The sequence below is a fragment of the Bombus pascuorum genome, chromosome 12 (genome assembly GCF_905332965.1).
Source record: "Bombus pascuorum chromosome 12, iyBomPasc1.1, whole genome shotgun sequence".
NCBI classification, from domain to species: domain Eukaryota; kingdom Metazoa; phylum Arthropoda; class Insecta; order Hymenoptera; family Apidae; genus Bombus; species Bombus pascuorum.
This window is the reverse complement of record NC_083499.1, coordinates 7,137,657-7,164,746: the sequence shown is the minus strand read 5'-3', so window position 1 is coordinate 7,164,746 and position 27,090 is coordinate 7,137,657. Positions and strand designations below refer to the sequence as shown.

Here is a 27,090-nt window from a genome sequence, read left to right as displayed (position 1 = left end):
AAGGGGGGGAAAGAATGCCCGCGTTCCCCTAGGCAGAAGTTTGCGCGGCGACGAAGCACGCCGAGAGGACTAAAAAGTGAACCAGCCTGGAAAATGGGAAGAAAAGGGGTAGTTATTGCCGATTTCGCGGCGACGGCAGCGGAGGTGGGCTATCCTCCGGCTGGCGCTGTATCGTTGCTGCAGCTACGGTTAATTACAGCACGAGTGGAATTGGTTTCGTTTATCGGGTAGAGCTCGATGGAACGTATCGTCATTTCGAGCGTCCGGATAGCAAATCGATGCCAGACGTCGACGTTCTCCTCCTGGGTATCGACAGAGGACCCTCGTCCGGATTATCTCGAACCGATTGTGTCTCTTCCTCTTCTCTTTCGTCGATAGTCCGGATTTCCTGTCAGTCTGTCCGAGGACTCGTGGCCAGGGGTCCGGCCGATTTGACTATTGCAATAACCGGCGCTCGCTAACCAGAGCCTCTATACACCACGCTAATTTCCACGATTATTTATCGAATTTATTCGCTCCACCTGGACGACTGTTTCACCTTCTTATTTACCGAATGATATCGAAATCTTGGAGCCGTCTAAGAGCAGATGTTTCGCTGTACGCTCATCAAATTGGAGCTCGTGAAACGCTCATGAACATGGCCATTGAAAAATCACAATATCGTTGGAGATAGAGTGGAGTCAGTAAAGCAGGAAGCGAAATCCTTTGATCGCAGGAAAAGTCTTCGGTGTCCTCCCTTCTGGTCCGAAGATTCCATCGCACAGAGGATAAAACCTCGGGGCAGACAGTTACACGCTTTGTTCCAGCGTATATACAAAGCACCGATTTACCCTGTTCGTTCCGCGACGCACGTAATATTTTCCCGCTTCGCGTGTGCCGCGGCATATCGTTGTACCTAGGAATTCTTTAGCATACTCCTCTCCGCTTTTCAATCCATCCGCCATTCTCTGCGCTTCTTCTGCGAATAACGAACGTATCTCATCAAGATGTCACAACTAAATCCCCCGCAAAGAGAAACACGTGATCCTGGAAGCTTTTCCACGTCTGATGGTCAAACGAAGCAAAAACACGAACAACGAGCAAGGAAATAGACCGCTGTGCCACGTAGGACAAGCGTAAAAGTCACTTTTCTCCTGCTACCGAGCATTTATTTTTATCGTCGAGTATCCTCCGATCGTCGTGTAGCAAAGCGAAAGGTTTGATAAACGAAGAAACGCGATAGTTGGAGAAATATCTCGGCGCAATAAATCCGGCTCTGGTGTAAGCCAGTTGGTTATTAAATGGCTATTAAACGGAAAGCGAGCAGATACCCGTGGCGCGAACTACGTGTTCGTTATCTCGGATTAGAGTCGATATTAAATGGCAAGTATCGCGTCCGTTTGAGCTGCGATCGAGCGTGACGTAATCAGCGAGCGTGTAAGCGCGTAAAGTACCGGTTGAAACGTCCGGTATGCGCGCGCACGTACGCGTATCCCGCGAACGCGTTAAGTTTGCCCGGAAAATCGCGGTAAATCATCGACGTCGCTGCATACTACGCGTAAATCACCGATTAATCCGCCACAGCCCACCGCGTTATCGGTCTCCTTGCTCGTTCGACGGTTTTCGCGTTCGAAATTTCGATCGATCTGCAAACGATAAGACGTACGATCGGAGGAGCGTTCGAGCAGAGTAGGTGAACGGTAGTTGCGGGTGAAGAAGCGTCGGAAGCCCGGGGCGGCTGTTTGCACGGTAGAACCGTAGAAACATCGAGGTAGAACCGACGAGAGGTTGCTGTAATGTGAGCGTCACGCGTCAAGTTAATCTTCTGTCGAGAGACGAGGAAGATGTACCAGGAGAGCTGGCTCGACAACGTGTTTAGATAGCGTTGTTGTTGTTTGTCTAGCTCGTTGGAAGGGAAGACCTGTTTTTCGACGATAGGAGCTGGTCTTTCCGGGATTTCTCTAGGTAGGAATCACGCAAGGATCGTGGCACGCTTAACGAACCGACAAACCTTCCCAGCACGAGACGAAGGCAATCGTGACAATTTTTTAAACAATCGAACAAACAATTTTTTTACTGTCACAGCTTTCTCGTTAATATCGTTGAAATATAGGAATCCATAATTATGAACGATTTTGAGATAACTTAATGTTTCAAGAGCTATCTAAATACGATTTCAGCGTGCGAAATCGAGGTAAGTCGACGTTTAATGCGGTATATATGGTAAGGCTGTGTGTCGAGGCTCTTATTCTTTCGTTAGGCGTAGGCAACGAAGAAGGGGATCGACGAGAGCCCTTAGCCGAGATTCTTCCCGGCGGTTGATATCGCTTCGCGTCGTTAGCCCCATTATTATATCCGCGAATAACCGCGTTCCGCCCGATTCCATCGCTGTTCACGGGTTTTACTTCGACATAAAGGCGACCAATAACCGTCCCGACCGCGTAATAACATCGCTCCCTTGTCCTTGAAAGGGCGCGATAAATCGACCGCGACAGCGACCACCCCTTTTTCCCACCAAGATAGAATCATCTTGAACGATCGGTGAGTTCGGCGGAATAAACGCCGCATGATAGAACTTGCTTGTCTCGGTTCCAGAATAAAAGAGATTCTACTTGAGAAGACGCGGTTCAAGTGGTCGTTTCTTACGAAACTGTTTAGTCTGCGGCAATGACTCTCGTAAAGGGACTCTGGAAAGTGTTACGCGATAATCTCGATGGAACTTGAAGAAGAACTTAAGGGATATTTAACTCTCGCAATATGAGAAATATAAACAAAAGCGAACTCGAATGCGAAGAAAATTTCTCGTTAAAAGAAATGAAAATTTTCTTGGCGTTAAAGAGAACTGTGTCTAAGACGCTGGTCGTTTCATAAAGATTTCTTTCGTTGCGTGTACTGTGTATAGCTTTAAACTGGACGGTTCTACCAGTCCAGGCATAGAAACGCGGAGGTTCACAATAAAGATCGTGTTTCACAGGAATGCTCGAACCATCTATAACTTTCTTGATTTCATTAAGATAAGAGGCAAATGGCGAGGGCTCAGCTTCGTTCATTGGAAGCACAATTTAACGCTAAAGAGTAGTAATGGAAGTAAAACACCGTGGTAAAACTTGCACGAGATTGTCGGATAATCTATAGATACGAGAAGTTATCGCCATAAGCGACGTAGCATAGACTATGAGGCAAAATCCTTCTAAACTCGTGTCGGGTATCTACGTGATTTATAAATTACACGCTTTAAGATCTCGTGCGTACCGTGCTACTCTACGACCGGAAGGGTAACGTTCCTCCGCATTCGTTGCTTCAGGAAAAAAAGAGGACATGGTGTTCCCATGTCAAATAAGGACCAAACAGTCGATTATAATTAGATCAAAGAAAGAAGACGGAATCGTAGAAAACGCCAGACACCAGAAAAGTGTGCAGGCCTGCATCGAGTCCCTGTCGTCGCCTGGCGGCGTGTTTACACAGCACGCTTCCGTGGAAACGAGCACGTGAAAACTTTCTCGACCTTGTGAACGAACACGGGTCACGACCAACCCTTGGGAAAAATAATCACTTTTCGTTCCATGCTTCCGCTTCGTTCGCTCGTCCGATAAAATGCAGAACGAAAAATTTCTCCTACACGTTTTACACGAGCAATTTCCCCGCGACTGAACGCACGTCCTCTGGACGACGTGGAAATTTCCTCGAGAACTCGTTTCGCGTATCCATAATTCAGCGGAAAATAAGCAACGGGGCGTGCAGCGAGAGAATTTGCGGTCAGCGAGAGAATTCCGGCGTTAACGGGGGTTCGTCGTCGTCGGATCGCTGGCAGTCCAAATGTTGACGAGGTTTACGGTTTCTCCAGTTTCGCGGGACGAGCCGTGTTTACGCGTATCCGGAATAATCAAGGGCTGGTCGGGGATCGTAACGAGGGTGTAGCGAAACCGCAGCCGCTAAGCCGTGCGCTCCACCGACCGACATGGACTCGGTTCGCGCGAACCAAACGACCCTTTGCACCCAGGATCCACGTCCCTGGCGTCGTTAGTCGTCGCTTCGTACCGGGTCATGCGGAAAAATTTTGCGGGCTTCCACCCTTCGAAACTCTGCGGTCCATTAAAATCGTTCGCGTGCTAAGGAACCTCGTGTTTCGAACCGATTCCTTCTGCCCTCCTGCTTGTTAGGATTTGCTGATACGCATCCCGTGTTTACGAGTGTTTGCAGGGTCTGGTGGTGAAATTCGCGCTGCTATATATTGGCGAAAGTGCGAAAGCTAGGCATTACGTAAAATTGGAAGATAGGTCAATAAGATCGCGCAAGAGAGAATTGCACGTGAGCTTTGCCAGGAAGTATATTGTTCAGGCGGAAGGAAGGAGGACGAGAGAAGAATAAAATCCTTAATTGGAATGATAATCGTGAAACAAAAACGTTGACTGACTTCGCTATAGGATAACGTAAATAAGAATGAGTTGTACGAGAATAGAGGTTTGAGGAAAGCAATGGAAGAAATTCGTTGTCTAGACACGTGTCTCTTAATCGCAGCTTCCGGGGGAAAGCGAGAGAAAACGGACAAAACGAGAGCAACGCGGAAGCGTGGCGCGCGTCAAAACGTGCCAAACGGAGTGAAACGCATTCCGAAGGGAAGAAGAAGAGGCTAGGAAAGAGGCGACGTCTCTGGGAATCTCCTGAATCTTGTGGAGAATGACGATGGTAATCGCGTCGCGCGAACGTCGTCTGCTTCTTTTTCCCGAATGCTCGAGAAATAAAAGCATTCGCAGCGCGCCAGAGTCAACTTCTTTCCGGAAGGATCGTCGTCGGTGAAAAACGATTACCTCGTTTTCTCGTGAAAGTAACCGCATTGGAATACTTTGATTACGCTTAACGCCACGCCGACTGTACTCGGTTGGTTCCGCGGTACTTACAGCGCATCGTTAACGATCCTGGCCCTAGGTTACGTCTAATGGCATCATTAACTCTTAATGAACACTTGCGCGAACTTTAATGACTAACGAGCTACCTCTCTGTCCCTAGAAATTTCTAGAAAACTTGGATTCCTTGGGCGTGACGATCGACTGAGCCAAATGCGAAGTATCCCTCAGGAATGTTAAATCTAGGCTAAAAGAAACATTCTTGTCGTTGGAATAGGAACGGTAGCTCCGTTAAATTCTTCTCAACCTTCGTTTAAGCGACGACGAAATTCGGAACGTCTCCAGGACGTGAAATCAGCGTCGATGACAGGGTCGAAGAAAGGCCACACCTTCATTAACCGATAACAGAGAGCGCAGCATAGAACAATATCGTTTCAACGCGCACACAAACGATGTTCGTGTTTAATTTTCCGACCGGAAACACGAACGCGTCCCATCGAATATGCCAGCCTCTTCTCTATCCCTGCTAATGTCTAATTCCCAGAGGTTGCGGTAAACGAGACGATCGGCGAAAACAAGTGGCGAGGGCGACGACGAAAAGAGGATAAGGAGGAGCTTTGTCCCTCGAAATCCTCGAAAGTTCCGTTCACGCTCGAACGACGCCCAACTTCCTTCGTCACAGGCGGCAGAGACTAACGAGGGGCTGCTCGGTAACCGTACCAACGTTTCTCCAACGTCGAACGATTAATACAATCGAGCTTCGAATCTTCCTGCGAAAATATTAAATAAATTAGATAGGACATTCAGACGAGTCTGCTGAAATCTGAATCGACTCCAAACGGAACAATAACAATGACAGATGTTTTAATAAATCTTCTCAAGATTTTTGGAATTTTACACGTTGTAAGCGTTAAATAATTAACTGATAGTCAATTAGAGAACGTTTCTATCGGATGTTAAAAAAGGGTGGAATATTAGTGAGCGATCAATTTTCTCGCAACGATGTTCCCATTTCTCGAGTCTTCGTTAAAGTCATGGCCCGAGTTTTTTTTGTTTAAAACACAATTTCACCACGTTGCAGACCGCCTCGGTTTCGCGCTTTAATCTCGCGGCTGCCGGCCGAGCATCAAACGAAAGGGCGGCTTAAACTTTAATACCGTTGATATTCACGGCGCTCGCTCCGTTTTCATTCGCGGTTCGGCCTTCGTGTCACCATGGCACAGATTCTCCGGCGGTTCAGTGCGAAAAAGGCCGCGGTTGCCCGGGAATTAATGTCGCGTCGAACTCCGTAAACGAGGCTACTTCGAAACTCCATGGAGAGTTCCACCGCGGCGAGCACGAGACCGCGTCATCCATTCTCGGCTGAACGCGTTTCCTCCGGGGAAAGCGAGAGTTCCTTGAAAAGGGATCGTTTCCCAGGGCAAGGGTATCAAAGAGCTACGATTAGCGAGAAGCTGGGTTATTCCGGGCTTTTCCGGAGGGAAGCTTCATGACTCGAGGCAACAACGGGACCACAGGTGATATCGTTGATTCTGTTTCGCGGCTATATAAATTTAAATCGACCCTTCCAAACTACATTTTTCTTTTCTTTTCTTTTTTTCTTTTTTTCAATTTCTTGGTTGCGTGTCTTTGAATGGATAACCTTCTTTTCTTGCCTTAACGATGATAAAGTGGAGGCCTTTCTAGGCTGATGTTCGAATATGATGGATAGGAGAAAGAATCTTTTTCTTCTATCTTTGAAATGGTCGGGAATGATCTTGCTAAACGCGGCCAATCCGACGAGAAAAGAAAGAATCGAAATGTGCGGTGCAGGGGTGAAACGCGAGGAATAGCAGAGCCATAGCTTCACCCCGTTCCGGTTCAGACACCGACATAGTCTGCCGGGGCTAGATTAAAGGGTGAATGTATACATTCGATGAGAATCGTGTCCCTGGTCGGCCTAACGATCCCTTTGGCGGCTGCTCGAATGTCACACACGGCGAACCTCGACGTGAACGACGCGGAGTCCACCCCTCGAATCGTCGCCGTTCGTGAAAAAGGAGGATCCGGCAGCGACAGCTACCGTTTCCTTCCTCGGATTACTTCATTATCGGGTGCCGCCCACCTACCCGTTCCAGCCGGGCAAAAAACTTTCTAATCCCGTCGACGACAAGAATTTCTCATCCGATATTCGATTCTTCTTCGAGCTGGACACGGCGACCGCCCCTTTCCAACGAAAAATCGCATCGTTCGTTCTGGATCTCGCGAGATTCCAACGTTCCAGTTTCCCTTGACCCGTAGACTTTGAATAGATGGTAATTCGCCGTTTACTCTGAAAGCTGAAAATCGCGAATTCGCGGTCGCGTGCACGCGTCGATTCAATATGCGTCGGCAAACGCGCGGGATTCTTGTTAAGATCAATAATAGCCACTGGTTAACCGGTTGCGTAAGCCGCAGAGCTTCTGACTGATATTGACACAGGTAATACATCGTTTACTGGGTTAGTGGATCGATAGCGGTGTAAAGAGCGCGTCTGGTTAAGCGTTTCGGCACTCGAAAGCAAACGATTCCGGCGATATCGCGGGTCTACCGTCTACGAGAAACGGTTCACCCTGGGAAGGTACACGGTGGGAGAAAATTACGTGTTGCGAGCAACGAACGTGAAAGCCTGTAACATTGTCCACAGGGATCAAAGCTGAAACCACGCGAACCCTTTTGTGAAAGGATGGCGCGCAAACAGTTTGGGTGGCTCTGGTTCTTCTGTTGCTGGACGAGCAGCTTCTCGAAACGAACCATCGGATCGATTTCCGAGGATGACGAGACGAGTCTCGTCTTCTCGTCCTCTTCCTCGTCCTCTTCCTCTTTCTCTCGTTCCGCGGTAGATAAATTTCCATGGTGAACGGAGCTAGCAGAGATTGACGTTGAAACGATGAATCAGCGGGGACGAAATTTAAATAATGGCCACCCCGGCGGCCGACTGACGAGACAAGGAGAGGGTGAGAGAAAATGATGGCCGCGTATGCTGCCGGTTCACGGTGAGCAGCGCGAATCTTCCCGATAAAACTGACACATTTTAAATCATTATGAATTACGACTCGATTGTAAGATGGCAAAGGGAAATTCCTGAATGTATTTTACGGCTTAGAACGAGAGATCAGCTAGCGAAACGAATAATCGATACCCGAGATTAAATGAAAATTCCCTGGAAGCTACGTGTAATTTTCACAGGAGATTGGTTTTTCGAATAGTTTGATATGTCGGAGGGGTAACGAAGTCGAGGTGTCGCCATTGTTGGATTCATTTTTCGATCACGATCAAGGGTGTCACGGCGAAGAAAGGAAATTCTCGGCTTCGCCGTTTAATCCCGCGGTTCGGGCGAATATTATGTGCGACGCCCGAAATGAAACAGAATCCCCGATAAAAGGGAAATTGGAACTTTTCCTGGGGATCGATGGGCGTCGATCTTTCGCAAAGAAGCCGAACAAGCCTGTAAAAACGCGCTCCCCCGTCCTCCTTTTTCCTTTCTCGTCCCTCTCTGTTAACCTGGAAACCGACGAATGGATTACACGAAAGAGTTGCCGCGAGATCGATGAGAAAAGAAGCGACCGAGTAAGGTGAAGCACTCTATTTTTCAGCAGGAAGATATTCGAATCTCGCGAACGAATATTCCACCCCACTCGAGAACGCGAGTTTGGCTAAACGCTTTCGCCGAGCTTTCATCGACTACAGACTATGGCTTTCGAATCGCCGCTTCACCGACTTTCTTCTTTTTCCTACTTCGTGAGTCTACAACAAACGAGAAATTAACAGAAAGAGGAGAGATTGCAGGAGCGTGCATCTTCGCGAAGATTTCCATTTCCTGGCAAATAACATCGTTCAATTTACAGACTGTGCGGCTTTCTTCCCCTCCTCATTCTCTCTTTCTCTCTCTTTGCCGTTCTTTCTCTCCCTCGATAACCTCGTTTCGGTAGTCTATGAGAAGAAACGGACGCGAAGAGGGAGAGAAACTTTGCATGGAGAAGGTTCATTTGTCTTCGATTCCCGTTACGCACCTGTGAATAGAGACTTACCGCTCGTTATAGAGCTTACCGATACAGAAAGCCAGCCACGCACGGCAGAAACCGCGTTTCCGGTAATTTCGTTGCTCGCGAGCAATCGCCTTTGACGAATTTCGCTGGAAACTCGACAAACGAAAGACCAGCTTCGTTTCGCCAGTTTATCATTCTCTGCCTGTTACGATTATTTTTATAGCGACGCGAGGGCACTGACGGGAAAACGAATGGAGCATCGGATGAAAATGGAAGGAAAAGACGCGGTAAGGATAGCACGGAAGATTTAATCGAGCCGGCCGAGATAACAACTACGGGCTGCGTTAAGACAGAGGTATAATTAATTCGCTTAGAGGCGGACTTATTTTCCCTTAGCGAGTAAATATTCCTCGAAATAAAGTGGGAAATATTAATGCAACGTTAGCCGATTCTCGGCTCTAGCTGACGTACGAGATAACGAGCTTTTTCCAAATGAAAATTTCATCCCACTCGAAGCCCGTGTCTTCCGTACGCGGCCGCTGACGCAGAATTCAATCTTTCGCTGCATTTTTCCAGCTACCCTGGAATCTCGGTCGAATAATATTTTTCCACAACAGCGAGCCGAATTCGTGACTCCGCTCTCATTCTCTGCGTCGCTATAAGCTACGAAAGCACGCGGAGCTTGCTTTGCGAGAATAACGCGTTTGAACGATATAAGAAGGTTATCGCTCTTCTGTTCTCCTCGCGTCGAACCTAATAAAAATCGCTATCGATATCCGACGATGAGCTCGAGCGTCGAAACGTCGACTTTCTTTACCCCCTTTCTTTCCTTCGAAACTCACGAGCGTACACGCGATAGGATAGAAATGCTGGCAACCTCGATACCAGAGGGTGAATCCTCCGAGGAAATGGAGAAAGGAGAAACATTGTTTACCGGTGGAACACAGAGCTAACTAAGTTGCCATCTTAACAGAGTGGCTTAATTGAAAGGAAAACCTGGTTGCTCGAGACGCCATCGTCGAGCAGTAAATTTTCATTCTCGTCGAGACAGCCGGTGGAAAAATCGGCCAAAGCCCGGAGGCGTGCGCGATAATTCCGACTGCTTCGGACGGCGGCGAGTCAGCCAGAGGCAACAGAGACAGGATTGTAAAAGGAGGCAGGAAGGGTGAGTGGGTTGCCGCGAAGCGTTCACCGAAGCGGCACCGCAATTCGTTCCGTTTCGAATATCAAAAACAATTCGCCCCACGGGTGCCACGTGGCTGGCAGAAGGGTTAGTGGATCTTCCTAACTGTGACGAGGTAGGGTGAGTAGATTTTAGGCGAAATATCTAACAGGGTAGAAGGCGAGGGTAGGCCATCCTGAAGCGTCGCGCGTCCTGAATGAAACGGTAGGCGATATTAAAGCACGTCCGGAATGTTGCTCTCCGTGTCGTTAAACACTCCTACACACAGCATCCCCCTGTCTTGTCTTCTCCACCCCGTGCTTTCATCCCCTATGATATTGCGCCATTTCGGGGGACCAGATATTATACGCTTGGAATTGCCGTTCCGCGAGCTCTTCCAAATAATGTGCCATCTAATGGCTGAAACGATCCGGGCGATAATGTCGAAGACTGGAACGATTCGAGTGTTGCTTCGTTGCTAATCGTGCATCTACTCGATTCGACTGAAGGGTCGAAGAATCGACGAAAGTTCTCTCGTTTCGAACAAGTTTCCCATCAATAAAGGAGATTCTCTGCTAAACGTAGAAATAGGCTGGTGAAGTATGGTTTTCGAAAGGGAATGGAGAGGCAAGATATCGTAGACGTCGTCACGATCAACTGGAAAGTCGTCGTAAACTCTGCGTGAAGTCGTCGTCTTCGAATTTCATTAACGGCGAAATGATTTACGAGACTCATCGACGCGTCGATATTAAACCCGCGTTCGGAATGTTGAGATCCGCGTCGGTTAAACGCTGCTCCGGCACATAATCTTTGTCATCTGCCTCCCTCTGCGAACGTGTCGCCCCGGGCGTTTTCTAACCCCGACGGAGGCGAGGGTAAAGAAAAAATGGCAGCCCCTTGGTCGTCGATTGTTTCCAAAAGGAATTAAGAAGCTCAGACTCGATTCGACTTCGATATCCCTTCGAAACGTCGTTCATCCTCGCGTACCCACGATGATTTATTCATACGTTTCCCGAGTCGACTTCAGATATTTTAAAGATAAAACTGGGAGTCTCGCGGGCCGCGTACCGAGAATCGACTCGAAACTCTGGTCCAGTGACAAGCACCGCGAAGAACGGGGGCATATTTATGGAAATATTCAGCAGCGACTGGATTCCATTCATCATCGAACATATCGACAGCGAACGTTCGTCGAACAGCTCGAAATAAATACGTTTTTATCAACGACCGTCAACGGGACGATCGACGTGCAAATAGTTGCTGGCGTTTGCGGCAAATCGAGCGAGAGGACGCAAATTAATCGAGGCGCGGCGCCTCGGCGAAAACAACGAGTCTCGTGGTCGTTTAACGTTCGTTCTCGTTTGAATCCGATCGAAGCGGCGGGCTCGCGCCAGTTGTATGACATTTCATTACGCGCATCAAATATTTATGAACTTCTTCCGTCGCCAGCGGAGAAAACAACGGTAGTAAAACGCGCGTTGTTTTATTGAGACGCGAAGAGAGTAGCGTGGAAAGCGGTGTAACAGAGAATAAAGACGGAAAGAGAGAGAAAACGATGAGGCAGACGAAGAGAAGAAAGCGCACACGGATTTTACGCGTCTGTTGGTTCGGCTTTTTCTCGTCGCGACGAATCCGCAGAGATAAAAGGGGACGACAGGGGATGGAAGGAGGCTGGCAAATAAACAAGAGCGCTCCAAGTACCGACCTTTCGTTCCGGCCCGAGATAAAAAGGGTTTCTTCCGATCATTCGACCGCCTGGAAGCTACTCCACTCTCGCTTCTCGACCTTCGTCTCCCCTCGTCAACGATCCCCTGCTTCTTCTGCTTGTCGGCTAATCCGTCGACGAAAAACGGCCGGTGTTTCCCGTGGATGCGTAAGCCGTGGAGACGTTCTTTTCCATCGGATTCAATTTCGATATTATCTATAATAAATAATTCTTTGACAACGGCGATGTCGCATCGCGAAGATAGTAGGATACGATGCGAGGAAATCATGGAGAACGATCGATTCATCCTCCTTGCAAATATTTTTTCTCGCAGCATCGAGACAGTTGAAAATGTTTCGCAAGCAATTTTCTCTGCAAATTACTCGTCGGCGGAGGGACGAGACACGCGAGGGAACGACACACAGTCGGAACAATAGAGACGCGAGCGTGCCGCGTTCCCCGTGGATAAAAGGAGCGATCGATGTCGGACGGTGATTGGAAAACAATAAAGAAGAAACGGAATGGAAAAATAACCGGGAAATATTTGCTCGATAAATAGTCGGTCGGCAGCGGGCCGAAACAACGGAGAGCGACCGTGTACGGGACGCTCGACGACCACCGGAACGTGAATCAACCTCGTGCTTGCGTGCAATCTTCGTCTCGAAGAGGGTAGAGCGTCGAGCTGATTGGAAAAGACCCGAGGCGTATACGAGCGAGACTGCTCTAGGATTGCCGCCGTCCTGCGAAGAATCTCTCGTCTCGTTTTCTGCTTTGCCCGCTTTTACAGAAGACACCGATTATTCTTTCTGAATTACGAACTACGTCGCGCAGTAGTATAGATCCGTCGGTGGGCAGACGAGAGCGGTAGCAATCAGTAGAATATGCCGCGAATATCCCAGACTTGGTTAGGCGAGCCCATCGTCACGAAGAAAGAGCGCACAGAGGGGAAAAAAACGGAACATCAGCGATTCAGCGGGGTGCGTTGGACAGAATCGTTGCTCTAACGAGACGATTTTCAATGGGACAATTTCGGCCAGCGACACGGCAACAAATGCACGGTAAACGTGGCGATCGTGACCCTCCGGGACAACAGGAATCGGACGAGCCAGCTCGAGAGTCGCTCGGCGCGATCGTTCCGGCTCGTAACGAATCGTTACGACGAATCGCGGGGACACGTAAACTCTTGGTAACGCGATGGCGTAACGCATGCAAATTCCTGAACAAATGCGTAATTAGCGTGTCCCAGTCGAATGGAGACGTGTTCCGGTGACGAGTGGCGACCAAGCCAGACCCCATTCGGGCTGTATACGGCCAGCAGATAGTTGTTAAATCAACGAGAGACGATTTTCGATTGACCGATCCAACCGGTGCCGTCGCGTCTGCTCTCGTCTCCCGCTATTGTTACGAACGTGCCGTTCATGCTAATGTTTCCCCTGCAAATCGAATGTTTTACAGACTCATGCATGTTCATACGCGCCAGGGGAACATCCACGCCCTTGTTATGCGCATATTTATTTCGTGGCGCTGAGATTTAGGGACCGAAGGGATGACGGATGGCGTAATTCCGCGATAGTTACGTCGATGCGACGTAACTATTTTATAACAATATAAAACGCGCGGGTCGATTTTTGCCAATCGTAGTACGATACCTCGATTCCCGTTGGAAATCGACGCGAGATCCGAAAAGCGATGTCGCGACGTTGAGCGAGACTAGCGTTCGAGTCCTTCCTCTTCTAGCGATGGTGGGAAAAGCTCGGTGAAACTACGATGTACGTTCATCGTAGCGTCGAACGGCGAATTATACGGGGCGCCGCGAATCCATTAATAACCGGAATCAAGTGAAATTCAAACTGGCCGCGTCCCGCTGCTGAATCACTCGCATGATAAATGAGGAGAAGCTTTTTGGAAAGTAGCGGTCGCTTTAAGCGGCGGGCATATACGTCACGTGAGGTGACATTAAAATATACGTTACACCGGCCACGAACGGTTATTTATATCCGGAATGAACTGCGCTTTTCGAATCTCTGGCCCCCTTTTTCCACCCTCGAACAGTGGACGATACGTGCACAGTCCGACGAACATAATATCCGCGCTCTCCACCAAAGAGATCGCATTACGCGATATCGATTCCACAAGGCCGAGAGAACCGAGAAACGCTTCCTCTCCTTCCCCCTCTCTCTTTCTCTCTCTCTCCTTCTCTCCTATCCTCTATGGCCCTTGCGAACCCTCAAACTCGCCCCTTTTGCCCTGTTGTTCGGCCTGGCTTCATTAACCACGGCACGCTAATTAATCGAGAGACTCTGCCGCGGAATCAAGATGGCACGAAACCGTTTGTGTCTGTTCTCTCCGTGCTGGCGCGGGGAGAGGCCGGAACTTCGATGGAAACGAAACCACCGAGGCGCCCTTGCGTCGCCGAATGATCTGATATTCCCCTTGGCTCTACCTGCGACGAGTTCGAGACCGAACGATACCTCCTCGCTTTGATTTCCAGCGTTGATCGTCTCGCGTATATATGCTCGTCGCTCTGATAGCTTCCGAGCAGATCCGACCGGAGGGCAATCTGCAACAGGCACGTCTAATGGTTATGTATGCGGCCTTTTAATTTCTATCGTGGGACCTCTATACTCGTTCGCCAAACATTGGAGTTCGTCGGAGAAACGATCGTGCAACCGGTTTCCGTTGCTCGATCTAAGTTTCGCGTTCGATCCGTGGGAAACGACGAATCCGTGCGTAAAACAACGAGGCCCACGGTCGACAACGCGATGCAACGTCCGTGTGTCGCTATGCAAATTAAGCGTACCGAGTAATAACGCGCTCTCGCCGTTGTACGACCGCATTTACTGCTCGACGACGAAGGACATCATAAACTGGTAGTCATAAAGCAGGATGAACGTGTCCCGCTCAGGGCATATGCCGACTTCCAAGAATCTCCAAGTAATTTTCGCCGTGGAAATGGAAGCGTTCGCTTAATTGCTTCGCTATCTGGTTGCGACATTTTCAATGTCCATCTCGCACGCTGTGTTACCTGTTAATTTGAAGCTACGTTCCGTATCAGAGTCAACGCTGATCCGCGATATCTGCGAATTACATGTGCGTGCACGCGTTGAATTCTTCAGCGTCTACGTACAACGAAACATGCGTTGCTCGTTCTAATCGTAAATTCTTCAGAGCCACAGCGTGAATATTTTCATTGAAAGTTACGAGTGCCACGAAGGACTCGTAAAATACGCTTTATCCTCTGAACGAAACACATACAAAGCGCTCTTACAGTCACCATAAACGATACTCGGCCAAGTAAACGCAGCAAGTTTGTAACTCTCTGTCACGTTCTCATCATCGCGGCTCATTCCTGAACTGGCAGGATAGGTTCGCAGATAAGGCGCTGCTGTCTGTTCACGAGGCACCGAAACGTCTAGCGCATTTACAAGGAATTTCAAGGGACTCGAAAGAGGATAGAGGAAACGGACGACGTCGAGGTCCATGCTAGTCGAAATCTACGATAGCAGCTCGAAAACACAGAGCTAAAGTAGTCCATAAACGAATTTGGAACTATGACATAGTCGGTCTATCGCGTTAGCGGTGTCTGGTTGATGGAATTCTCTAATCGATGCTGTTACGTTTACTTCTTGTACAGTTCGCGCGAACGAATCAACGACTAATCAGTTCCAGCTTTCATAAACATTTCGAAACTTTAGGAAATCTGGATCTAGCGCGTGTTCTAGATCGACCGAAGAACGTGAGAAATCTTAACGTTACGTTTCCCAATGGTGATGCTACGTTCTGCTTGAGTATCGTTTATGCAGCCTATCACACAGCGTTGCAAACCGCGGCGAGAGATTTCTTGGAGTTAATCCGATAGCAAACTTTCGGGCCTAAACCCAAGAACAGTCTGAGAGCCTTGATTTCCTGAAGTATAATTCGACGAAGCGACCCTTCTCCCGAGTAGTTGTTTAAGTAGATTATGTCGGAGATTAGCGAGTTTACCATTCGACCGCCGAGTAGACGCAGATTTCCAAAAGTCTCGTCCAGGGGAACAGTCCTGTTCCTATTACAGATCTGTGCCGCTCTTTCTTCCAAACTATAGTAAGTAGCTAAACCGAAATTAATCGACATTATCGGGTATCGACGAGAACTCTGATGACTCACTTTCGCAAGAAGGCTAGTCCGAGATGAAATCATCGGGGACCAGTCACCCTTAGCCCTGTTTCCGAGTTCGACAACCGAGACGCGTTCCCAGCCCCCCGCGATACGATTCCATTGGAAACGTAAGGTCGTTATTGCATTTCGTAGGGCCACGCGCTCCACTATGCTCTAGGATTCCATTAATTGGATCTGGAGTCGGGTTACGGGTTTCTGTAGCGGGCGATGCTGAATCAGAGCAATCGTAAGTAGCATGTACAACGCGGAGGAAACGTATGGTTTCCCCGCGGGAAGGGTATCGTAACAACCTGACAGCGGCTTACGTTCCATCCCGAACCTAACAACGCTATGTGCATCCTTTGTTCGCCGCTTGATTACTCTTTTCCTCCTAGTTCTCAGAAGCTCGTAATTACTTGCAGTATTTTTCCGTACTAATTGGACGTCCAGCTTCCGACTTGATATAGGCCTTGTGCTACTGTTTCTTCCCTATGGCTTGCACGCAGTTGCACAGAATGAAAGATCGTGGACGATCGGCTGTGGAACGCTTCCTGTCACTGTACTTTAGTCGTACGAAAGATGCACGGGTTTATCGAATACTGCGGAGGTGCACGTGTGCCGATCGCATGGACCTGGGAAACTTAACAGAAATCCTATTTTTTATCTTTCGTACGACCCACAAGTTTCCCGTTTTCTGGGTAGAAAGAGGAAGACAGAGGCAGGTCCTTCGTTCTGTTTGACGTTCAGTCTCACGGTTTTATCGAACGGGACGTCGCCTGCCTGCGGATTCTGCGTCGGTTTCCGATAAAAGTGAGTCGATCTCGAGGAGGGAAGAAACGCCTGGCCACCTTCGCTTTTCTCCTCTTATCGTCCCTGGACGTACGAACCCTCGGTACCGTCTCGACATCGTGGCGTAAAACACGAGCATTCGACGGACAATGTCTGGAAAGGGAGGCGCGTCCCAAAATCTCGGGAGGAAATCACGTTCTCAGTCAGACGATACATCATCTCCGTTGGCTTTATTTCCTCTGCGTGAGGAAAAACGCGACGCAAAGTGGTGGAGACCGGGTGTAGGGAATTCTCTAGCCGGCTGCTAAGCTCTCGGCTGAATCCATTAGCTGACGCCATTAATATCTCCGTAATGATGAGCGATGAGCCACCGCGAGAAGGAAGAGAATCGCGTAGTCGAGTCGCTTCTAAGTGCGTGGAAGGGATGGGGTGGTTCTCGACAAAGAGCAACTTACATGCTCGCGCGCACGGGGAAACCGCGATCCTATCGAGACTCCCACACATACACTCATCAACGAAACCTTTGATAAATGCTGCTTCTCTTGGACCGCTGCCAAACAACACGTAGCACAATATTCCATCGCGCGTATACTCCCACTCTCGGCGAGGCAGTCTACTTATCGATGTACATCGAATCGCCACTGTTCCCGGGCTCCTATGTATATGGAAAACAAAATGGAACGACTCGTTTGCTCCGCACTGGTTCCGATTCTCTTGAATTTCTTGGAACAATTTTAAGAAGGGAAATAGATTTTTCCAATTGCAAAGATTCGCAAGAGAACATCGTTTCGCCCGCGATCGTCCGACGATCGAGCGCATCGCTGGCGCCTCGCCAACCCCCGAAACATGCGCGATTCGAGTATAATACAGGGCGGGCGTGGGGCCATAGCGGGGGTAGCTTATCGATACGTATTAAATTCACAGTCCCAAAGCGACTGGTCGTTCTTTCCATTTATCCAACATCCCTTTCTAACCACGCGTTTCGCACCTCCAAGTCAATGAGTCCCGTACTCATAATACGCATCGATCGATTCGCGCCGATCTCGCGACAATGGCCACGAACCGACGAAGAAAGCCGATAGAATGGCACCGGAAATCTGACCCCCGTTCCACCGCCATGAAAATTCCAACAAAAATCACTTTCCCTTTTCACCGAAGCTGCGCGTAAAACGCCGCCAGCCGACGCCCTGTTCTCTCTGCCTGCTCTTCGCGCAAACCAGGCACGTGTCACGTGTGTTTTCCAAGGGCCGCCCTCGTCTAGGCGCATTTCTCGCGGAGAATGTTAGACGACGTTACATGCGAATCTCGTGTTTTCCGAGCTGGATTCTCGCGCACTAGATTTTCTCGTTGATTTGACTGTCGTTATTCGCGTGTCTAGCGTTTGGCTGAGAAAAACAATGGTGCAACGTTTGAAGAATAAATCCGGTTTCACGGCTGCTAATACGCCTTTTCCGCTATTACTGCATCCGCATAGTACGAGAAACGCTGTTTCGTCATACGGCTTTCGACCGTGTCGTGATTACACGCCGGTTTCGTAACCGGCCGAGTTGCTATCTTCGTCGAGGAAACGCTAACGACGTCCTGTTGATCGATCGGTAGCGAGAAATAGTTATTTGCAGTTCTATTGCACAAATGGCTTTTTAATAATTTAAACGCTTATTAAAAAATCTATCGAGGCCAATGATCTGAACAACCATTTAAAAGCATCCAATAACCTTCGTATGCACCCGAAAGTGAATGCAACTTCCAAAAAAGCTATGTTCGCGTACAATCTTGTTGAAAGCGAGGGCATAAATCAATACCACGAAAGTTACTATAACGAAGTTCCAATAACTTTTAGCGATATCAATGATTCGTTGAAAGGGATCGGTCGATGTTGTACAGCTTTTAAAGCTGGGTACACGCTTTTAAGATGCCTCTAATGGCACGAATATTTCATCGCTATTATTCATATTCACTCTACACTTTTCCCTAACATATCCTAAAATACAGTGAACGAAGATCGTAAATATTCATTACGAAGTAAATTAATACTAGGACAATCATAAATCGCACGACTTGCCTAACGAACGATCTGTTTTGTTTCCAGATGATCGATGCATCCTACCACACGAATCCATCGCTACAAAGCACTGCCCTAATCATCACCTGCGCGGTGGTGCTCCTCCTGATGGCAGCGATCGTGTCCGTCGTTTTCTGGAAGTGAGTACAAATTCTAAACTTCTACGAGTTTACAAGTAATTCCGATGACGGTATAGAACGACGTAGGATAGGATAGAAAATAACAAAACGGCGTAAAACTCTTCAGGGTCGCGTCGTGGAGGAGCTTATGACTCCGCAGTAATAAACACTAGGTTTCATTCCGGCTGGGTATCGTAACGTGTTCGAGGTTCGAGGTCGCTCGGGTTGTAACCATATTTCAAGGGTTCGAGTGGCCATTCAGAGGGTGAAGGAGGGACAAGAAAACGTCTGGTAGATACCACGAAGAAAAAAGGAAGAACGCGTCATTGACATTCTAGTGACCATTAAATTAGCCAAAAATAGGTCATTTCGCTTCACTGCCTTCGCGTGTAAATGACATCGTTGCTTCGTTTACGCGCAGTCTACCAACCCTACTCGAGGTTCCCTGTCATTTGTCTCGTTTGTCATAGAAAGTTTGCCAACAACTAATCAGATAGGCTTCGTGAATGCATAGTAAAAAGAATCTAAAATGTATGCAGGAAGCGGAGCTAATTGCCATTCCAGTGAGCGTTGAATTATCGAACCATAGCTCGTTACCATCGGTAGAATTGCTTAATCGTGTTGTAACTACAGCGGTTACGAAAAAAATACTTTTCGCAAATGTACCTACCTTTATTTTACAACAAAACAGTAATTTTTTTATCTGATTCTACGTTTAATCTTCGTACGAAAACGCTACTAAATCAGATTTAATATACTCGGATCTAATTAATATCTGTAAATGGCCTAATAAGTACGATAGTCGAGTACCTTTAACAGCAACTGTAAGAACAGCTTAAGTCGTGCGACACGTGTCAACAACGACAGAATGCGATTTTTTAATGTACGCGAGGTACGCGTGATAAAGTATACCAAACCATATTCGTTGACAAGAATCGTCTTAGAATTGCAACAATGTTGAGAAAGTCAGATCACAAAGAAGCCTTTCCTGGACGAGGCGGACAAAGGGCCAAAGAAGGTAAAGCGCACTTCAGGGAGTCCTAAATTAGTCAGAAATAGGGCATTGAAGGAATGGCGTGCGTCGAGACGGTGTTACGCGCCGGTAACGAGAGAACAACGTTACACTGATAATTTCCGACACGGTACGGCGGCTGTACAGAACTCCCTCGCTTTTGTGCCCGCGTAAGCAAGTTGGCCGCAGATCCGCGCGACTATCGAGCCTCGTACAGGGAAGAAATATGCATTCACCGCAGAAACGCGGCTGTGAGATTTACAGGGCCCCACTTTACCTCCATTCGGACATTGTCTCTCGTTGCTTTATGCGGCAAGTCGACGTAGTAAAATATGAAATACGACTGGGAAAAAATGCTCGCAGAGATTGGGGCATTGTCTCGCAGCGGCGCGTAAGAAAGCAATTTTCAGGAATAAAGCGCGAAATTTTGTTTAGGTCTAGCTCGACGCGTTTCTTATTTTAACAAATTCACGCGACTCTTATATTTCAAAATCATAGGTAAAAATAAAATAAGTCTCATTTTCCGTATCTCAGACGATAGAAGAGCACTTTGAAAGTTTCAAGACGTTCCGATTCCATACCGAAGCCTTCGAATTAGATACGCTTGGTGTTTATTTGTGCCGCGTGTTTTCCAGACATTCCCACGATTGAAAATAAAATCAGTCGAGGTATCGATCGACGAAAAAGCCGGAACGAAATGAGTTGCTTGGCAAAGAGGCACGACGACTAATTTCGCGTGCACCAGGAGAGTCGCCGGTAAAAAGACGCGGCGGGCGATGATGCCACGATCGATGAACTCTGGCCGAGAGATCGGCAGCGGGCCAAGACGATTTTGGATCGGACAGAGGCCCGCATTCAGGATTCACCGGTGGCGTGTTGTATTTTTATCGACACAAACCTCTCGAAGGTCCACCGGTCGTGACAATGCCGGCCCTGTGTGCTTCGCTATTCGCGCGGTTATCGTAACGCACATTCGTTATCGCTAGCTCTCGGTAATATCTCTATTGATAGTTCTGGTATTTGTGCTGAGCGACTCCTATTTTTCCCTTTTCCTCTCTTCTCCGGAAATCGAGAGATTCTTCACGCGTCAAATTTTCCTGAATTCTCGCGAGTGTGTTATTTGTTACGAGCAAGATGAACCATTGCGTTTTAGACCGGGCTCGTACGAGCGTTAAAACGACGTCCGTTGTATAAATGGGTATATCGTCGTATATCGAAGTGACGCACGTTGCTAGCGCGTGGACTGCATCGTAGAACAGTATATTTCTACAACGAACGTCACGCGACGGACGTCGCGCCGTTTCAACGCTCGTGTGGCCCCGACCTTACTCGGCGATGTAGGTACAACGGTGCAGCTTTTTATTCCACAAGGTTTTCGCGCTCGATCAACTGGACGTCCACGTGGATAATTTGTTTCCACGCCATTCGAAAGCAACGTCTGTTTGCACAACCGAGTCTCTGTTGTATCCCGTTTTTTCAATTTATCGTAATAGCCGGCCATTATCGTAGGCCACAAGCGTGGTATCTCGAGTGTTACCGCTCCGCGACTCGCCGACTCTCGGCGTCGAGTTGCCGGACTTTGTGGGTGGTATCTTCCTCTACATTGTGCTTGGAGCAGCTTCTTCTCCTCGACGTGACGGCAAACGGCGTGTTCTGTCGCCTCGCAGCATTTCAGCTCACCCAACGCGCCGAACGACACGTGCATTTCCTCGTGTAATAAACCTTGCTATTCTACCTGGTGTCTCCAGAGTTAACGTATATTCTTCATCCCGTTTCTACCGAATATGTAAAGGATAAAAATTCATTGGAATTCCTTAATTGTTCCAAACAACTGATCCGCTACTAAATGTACGTAATGCAAGAATAGATTTATAAAAAATGTATAAAAGCCACTCGAGCGATTGTACTAAATAACTTTAACCTTAATGTCGATAAACTACAAACTGTCCTTTCTTCGCATTACCTGTATTCGGTGCGCGACGTTATAAAAAGTATCTCTGTGCTACAGCGTACTTGAACTTTCACCATGTATGGATATATTGCAGTAAAAGTAATCACGAACCTGTGTTCATAAACCTGTAAACACAAGATTGCTTTGCCTTTTCTTCCCTGCAGCGTGAAAGTAAAACTCGCCTACTTTTCCACGCAGTAGGTCACCGTTTCCTTGATCGAAATCGCGCGTGTCTTTTTAATCACGATCTTGGATAGCCGGTGCACGAGTGTAGGAGCGTAAGAAGCGCAGGGACGGGAGAACGGAACGCTCTTGGCTTGTTCGTGTTCCAGGCAAACGCGGAGAACCAACACGACCACGCGTAGTTTGTATGCTAATCAGAGCCGTGTTCACTCCCATCTCCGCGTTCTCCCTTCTTCGTCCCATGAATGTTCGTTCCGTCCTCGTTGTCGTCGTCGTCGCTCTTTGCCTACGCCGCTATGCTATTTCCTGCCTGACCCGATGCGTCGTCGCAGTCGTTCAGCCAATTCGCGATAATTCGACGCCGTTGTTTTAAACGGCCACGCGAACCGGACGATTCGTCGAGAACCGATTTTCTCCCGCTTTTAACCGTCGAATCTATTCCATTCGCTCGTCGCGACAAATTGTAAGTGATGTAACCGAGCCACGATATCAGTCGGTCAGCGTCGGCTGAGTTATTGCGGAGGCAATTATTCGATCGTGTTGTAGCTTGTAGTGGATCGAAGACAGTAGTAGTCGGTATTATTTATAGCGACAATTGAACAGAGGCTGATAGCAAAGGACGAAACGTGTCGAATATCCTATTCCTGGTAATAATGGAACACATTTCTGTCGTTAATCCTGACGTGGATATTAAACGCGTTGATTGGTTTAATAAAGAGACGAGTGATAAAATTGCCAGTGTATATTAAAATCACTGTAAGTACAAGTACAGAGATAGACATAATCGTCGCTCGTTCAATGCTATTGTTCAACTCTATGCTCGCTATTCGACTGTATGACTCGCTATAATGACTCGTTATAATGACAGTCTTAGAGAACGCGTTCGTCTACTTGTATCGACCGGTGTTATTATAAAAAGGTCAAATGTAACTCCGGTTGACGATTACAAATAACGGCGATAATATTCTGTCCATTCGTTTACCTTTGAACCTAGCAAACCGAAACAACGTTGATATTCCAATGCATAAAAATATGAGTTTAGTTGACTCATGTGCAGCTACAATCCAAAACTAGCATCTATCTAGACACGACGAGTTCGTTTTCATTTCCTCTGGCGATAAACATCTCGATGGATCGCAACTGATGGATATTTCGCAATAATAAAAATATTGTTGTACACATGATACATAAATGTACCAATGATAGAAGAAACGAGCGCGTTGCGTAACTGACGCAAGGCCGCGCGATAATTTTTATTCTGATGTCGTTGACCGATCCCACCCCCAGTCCCGACCGTTGTATCGGCCTCGTCTCACACGGAAGCGCATTCCGGGGACGACCGCTCGAGGATATCGATACCCGCGGCCACGGAATAGTCCCTCTTTCCCTCGTTTATTTTCCTTATCCCAGCCTTGGAAGAGAAACGGCGTGGCAAGCTTTAAAATCTGAAAGAAATGCCTCCGTCGCGTCGAACCCAGCGAACGAGGGAAGGGGGATTAGGGGGTGGAGAAGAGATCCCGTAGTCTTTATTTAACCGGCAGTCTCCCGATGCTACGAGGTTCCCGGCAATACCTCTTCGCCTAATCTAACCTATATTTTTCAGTGTTTCGCCCGAGCAGCCGACTATCGGCCGCCTTTGCGCACCTTTTCTGCGGTAACTATCCCTTATGGAACGAAACTACGTCTAGACAGAACTCTGCTCGTAACGCCTCCATTTCGCGTAAACGCGCCGTTGCGTTCAATGCTCGCTGCGAAATCCTAGCGAAACCTCGCGCCAACCGAGCGGCCGTCTGAGGAAAAAAACACATCCCTATATAGCCATTAAGGGGTGATCCGACACTTAAAATCGGATCGAACTGCCTGATACGAGTCCCATGGAACTTTTTTTTAACTGCCTTTCGATGTTACTTTCCTCCAACGACTTCTTTGTAAATCGATGATAATCGATTCCAATGGGATTCGAGTTATGATCTTCGACGAGGCTTTGAATCAGACGACGGTAATCCCATCACCGTACCTTTCCAGTCAATGGCTAATGTTCGCTTTCTTCGCCAAATCGGATCGTTAGAAGAAAATAGGATTTCAGAGGGTCGTTCGCGAGGCAGGAAAAAGCTTTTCGGTGAAACGAAGCCCGCTTCCTCATGGCGTGCATACTCGTTAATTCGAATCTTCGATTGGCCGGGCAGAAATTGCACCCGTGGTAATAACGATAAACATCAGAGGGTTGTTTCGAGGGCGAATTGTCGCGCGAGCCAGTGGCGACGAACGCGATGCTGGAAGCCGGCGGAATGGAGAAAAAGGGGCAGAAAAAGACAGTCCAGGGAACGGTCGGTTCAACGATATTTCTCAGTTGCGCGGTGGGAGGGTAGTATTACTTACGTTCCACTTGCCACGGCACAGATTCGAGAGACGATGTAAACGAGAAACAGGGAATCGCGAGACCGAGGAAACGGACGGGGGCCACTCGCTACTCTTTCCTCTATTTCCTCTTCCTTTTTCCTCTATCTTCCTACACCTTTTTGGCCCTCGCTTTGTCTCCGTAAGCCACATTCGGGTCACCGGCGCAACGGGCGCCGGTACGCTTTAACGATCTGCATTGCATGAGCACTTCGCTTTCTCCTGTCCTCTCTGTACAGTTCGTTTCTCCGACGAGGCGAGAAACTCTTCTCTTCCTTCTCTCGGATGTTCTTGCGACCCACTGCACCCAACCCCCGCCGGCGTCGTCACAGTTTCGGCTTGTACACGATGCCTGACAAACAAGCCCCGGTTATTTCGCATGGCAAACAAGCGGTTACCGAATCCCTTTCCATTCCCGTTTTCGGTGGCGCGCGCGTTTATTTCGGGGAAATCCGATTACTCGCTCCATCGGGACGCACCGCGCTCGTTCTCGCCGGAATTCTCTCGCGAACCATATCGAAAAAGCGAGACGGACCTTTCCCGAAACGATACTATGGCAAATTTATTAAAATCCCCTAACGAAATCTATGCCTCTTTTGCTTAAAAGATTGTTTTGCGCTGGCCTGCTTCTAGCTATTTGGGTCGCGAAACATCCCTCTTTTTTTTTTTGTGCGTGTTTTTCGCCTAAATCCAAACGTTGCGTCACTGCGACCGTACGAATGTCCCATGTCAGGAAAAAAATACGCTTGCCCCCAGGGACGTTGTAGGGGCTGATGCCAAGTCGCAGAGGGGATACAACACGCACACACTATACAACAGTCAGCAATTATGTAGAGTGGCCGGTGTCTGAACCGACTCGGTCTAGTTGGCCGCTGCATTCGCCGTGCACTTACTCGTCTTCGCTGTCGTCGATGGCCAACGATGGCGTCGTTGCTTGTTAACGTTGTGCCTCGGGTGTCTTGGAAACGTGCAGTCCTTTCCGCTTTTCTCTCTCACCCCTCTCTTTCATCCCTCTCGATCTCAGAGGCAGGAAGACTCGGAGCTGGCTTCTGTTGCGAGCCAGAGACATTGGTAAGAAGTGCACGTGCAAGAAAATCGCGGGATGCACTTACGGATATTACCGAGGAACGCAGCCGGTGTAAGAAACGGGGCGAACGTCGCAAGACTCGTTGTTAAAGGGACCCGGTTGGCAAGAATTAAATCTTCTGGGAAACGTACGCGTTCGCGGTGTAAATCGTCGTGACGCGTTTTGCTGATTCTGCGTCACGTCTAGAAAATCTTTCTGCTCGAAGGTACCCGGGAGCATTCAGAGTAAATTAAAATGGAACATCGAGCTAATTGAAAGCGAGGAAATCGAGAAGGACGTACTTAAAGGGATGGACGATTTACTCATAACAGGACCGCTTAACAAAGATCCTGCTAAATGAGAGGCGTCGCTATTCGAGTTACCGGGAAACCTCGCTCGTCGTTCCATGGAACACCGGCTGGTAATTAAGCGAAGACAAAAATTCTCGTCACCCACCACCGATTCAACCGTTTTTTCTTCTGTTTACCCAGGAATTAATTGCCGTTCCACCACTTTGAGTCGCGCTTTAAAGCCTGTTCTCTCTGCCGCCGCTCGTGTTTTCTCTGCGCTTCCTCCGGTTTTTCACTTGCGTTTGTTTTGCTACGCGTCCCCGATATTGCGCGTAATCAAGGGCCCATTGTGAGCGTTCTGCGGGGCCATTAGACGGACGTACACGGAGGTACGAAACGCGGCGAAGCCCGGTGCATATACGCGTAGCTGCACGGAACGCGTACATCACTCGATAATTTCGGCCGGGTCTTCCTTGGACGATGCCTCGTTCAGGGAACAGTGAATCATGCTCGTTGTTTCTGTATATGCAGAGCAGCGGATACCCGTGAGGGGGAAACGGTAGTCCATGGGTAATTTAACCCGTGCCAGCCCTGAATGGGTTATAATTGGTGATGACAGGCCGTCAGGAGAGGCAGCATTCAACGCAGCGAAAGTGTCGCCCTCGAGGATGAGCGCGTCGTGCCAGACGTCGGAGACACCCGCTGGATTTCTCTCTGTACGTGTGGGTGACGTCGATTCAACCGGGTACCGTGGAAGGTTACGATCCCTGAATGGCTTGTCAGTTTCTAGACGCGAGCTGTTCGCGGTGTAATCGCCTCTGATGAGGTCCTCTTTCTCTCTCTCTCTCTCTCTCTCTTCCATCGTTTCTTCCCCTTTTCTTGCCTGCGATCCATCTTCATATTGCCCGAATCGAAAGTCTATTACGCTCCACTTTGTCGACGAGAAACAGAGGCTTTGAACGATGCACGGATAATTCGATTAGATTGGATGGTGGAGAGCCAATTCACGGAAGGTAGTGTTGAGAGGTAACCGTGGCCCGCGTTATGAACGGATTCTGTTCCTGAAACGATGCACCTTATAGCAGCTGTTCGAGCTGTGGTGCATCGAGCACTTCCTCCGTTCCCTTTGTAACTGTAGCCCTGGCCTACGGTCGGATTCCTCCATTGGTTAAGCGAGTAGACATAATTCCATTCTAGCAGTGATATGCTCGTGAACGCAGCATTCGAGAGAATAGTCAGGGTTTCTCATATCTGTGATCGAATACGCTTCAAGGATTGCAAATTACAACAGTTAAAAATCCATAATCTTGCGCTCCTCTAAAAAGTAGGTACGCGTAACGTTTAATCTCCAACAATGATGCCATCAATGGCTTTGAACGCATTGATC

The 27,090-nt window shown here is 48.3% G+C and overlaps 1 protein-coding gene across 5 annotated transcripts in view; it reads left to right on the top strand.

The window, feature by feature from the left end:
- Positions 1-27,090, top strand: part of LOC132912565 (uncharacterized) — a 228,945-nt gene that overhangs the window by 178,022 nt on the left and 23,833 nt on the right. For all 5 annotated transcript variants that reach the window (XM_060970074.1, XM_060970070.1, XM_060970071.1 and 2 more), the window contains one exon: positions 18,713-18,825. In XM_060970074.1, coding sequence (XP_060826057.1) covers positions 18,713-18,825 — 113 coding nt within the window. The remainder of the gene's footprint in view (positions 1-18,712; positions 18,826-27,090) is intronic.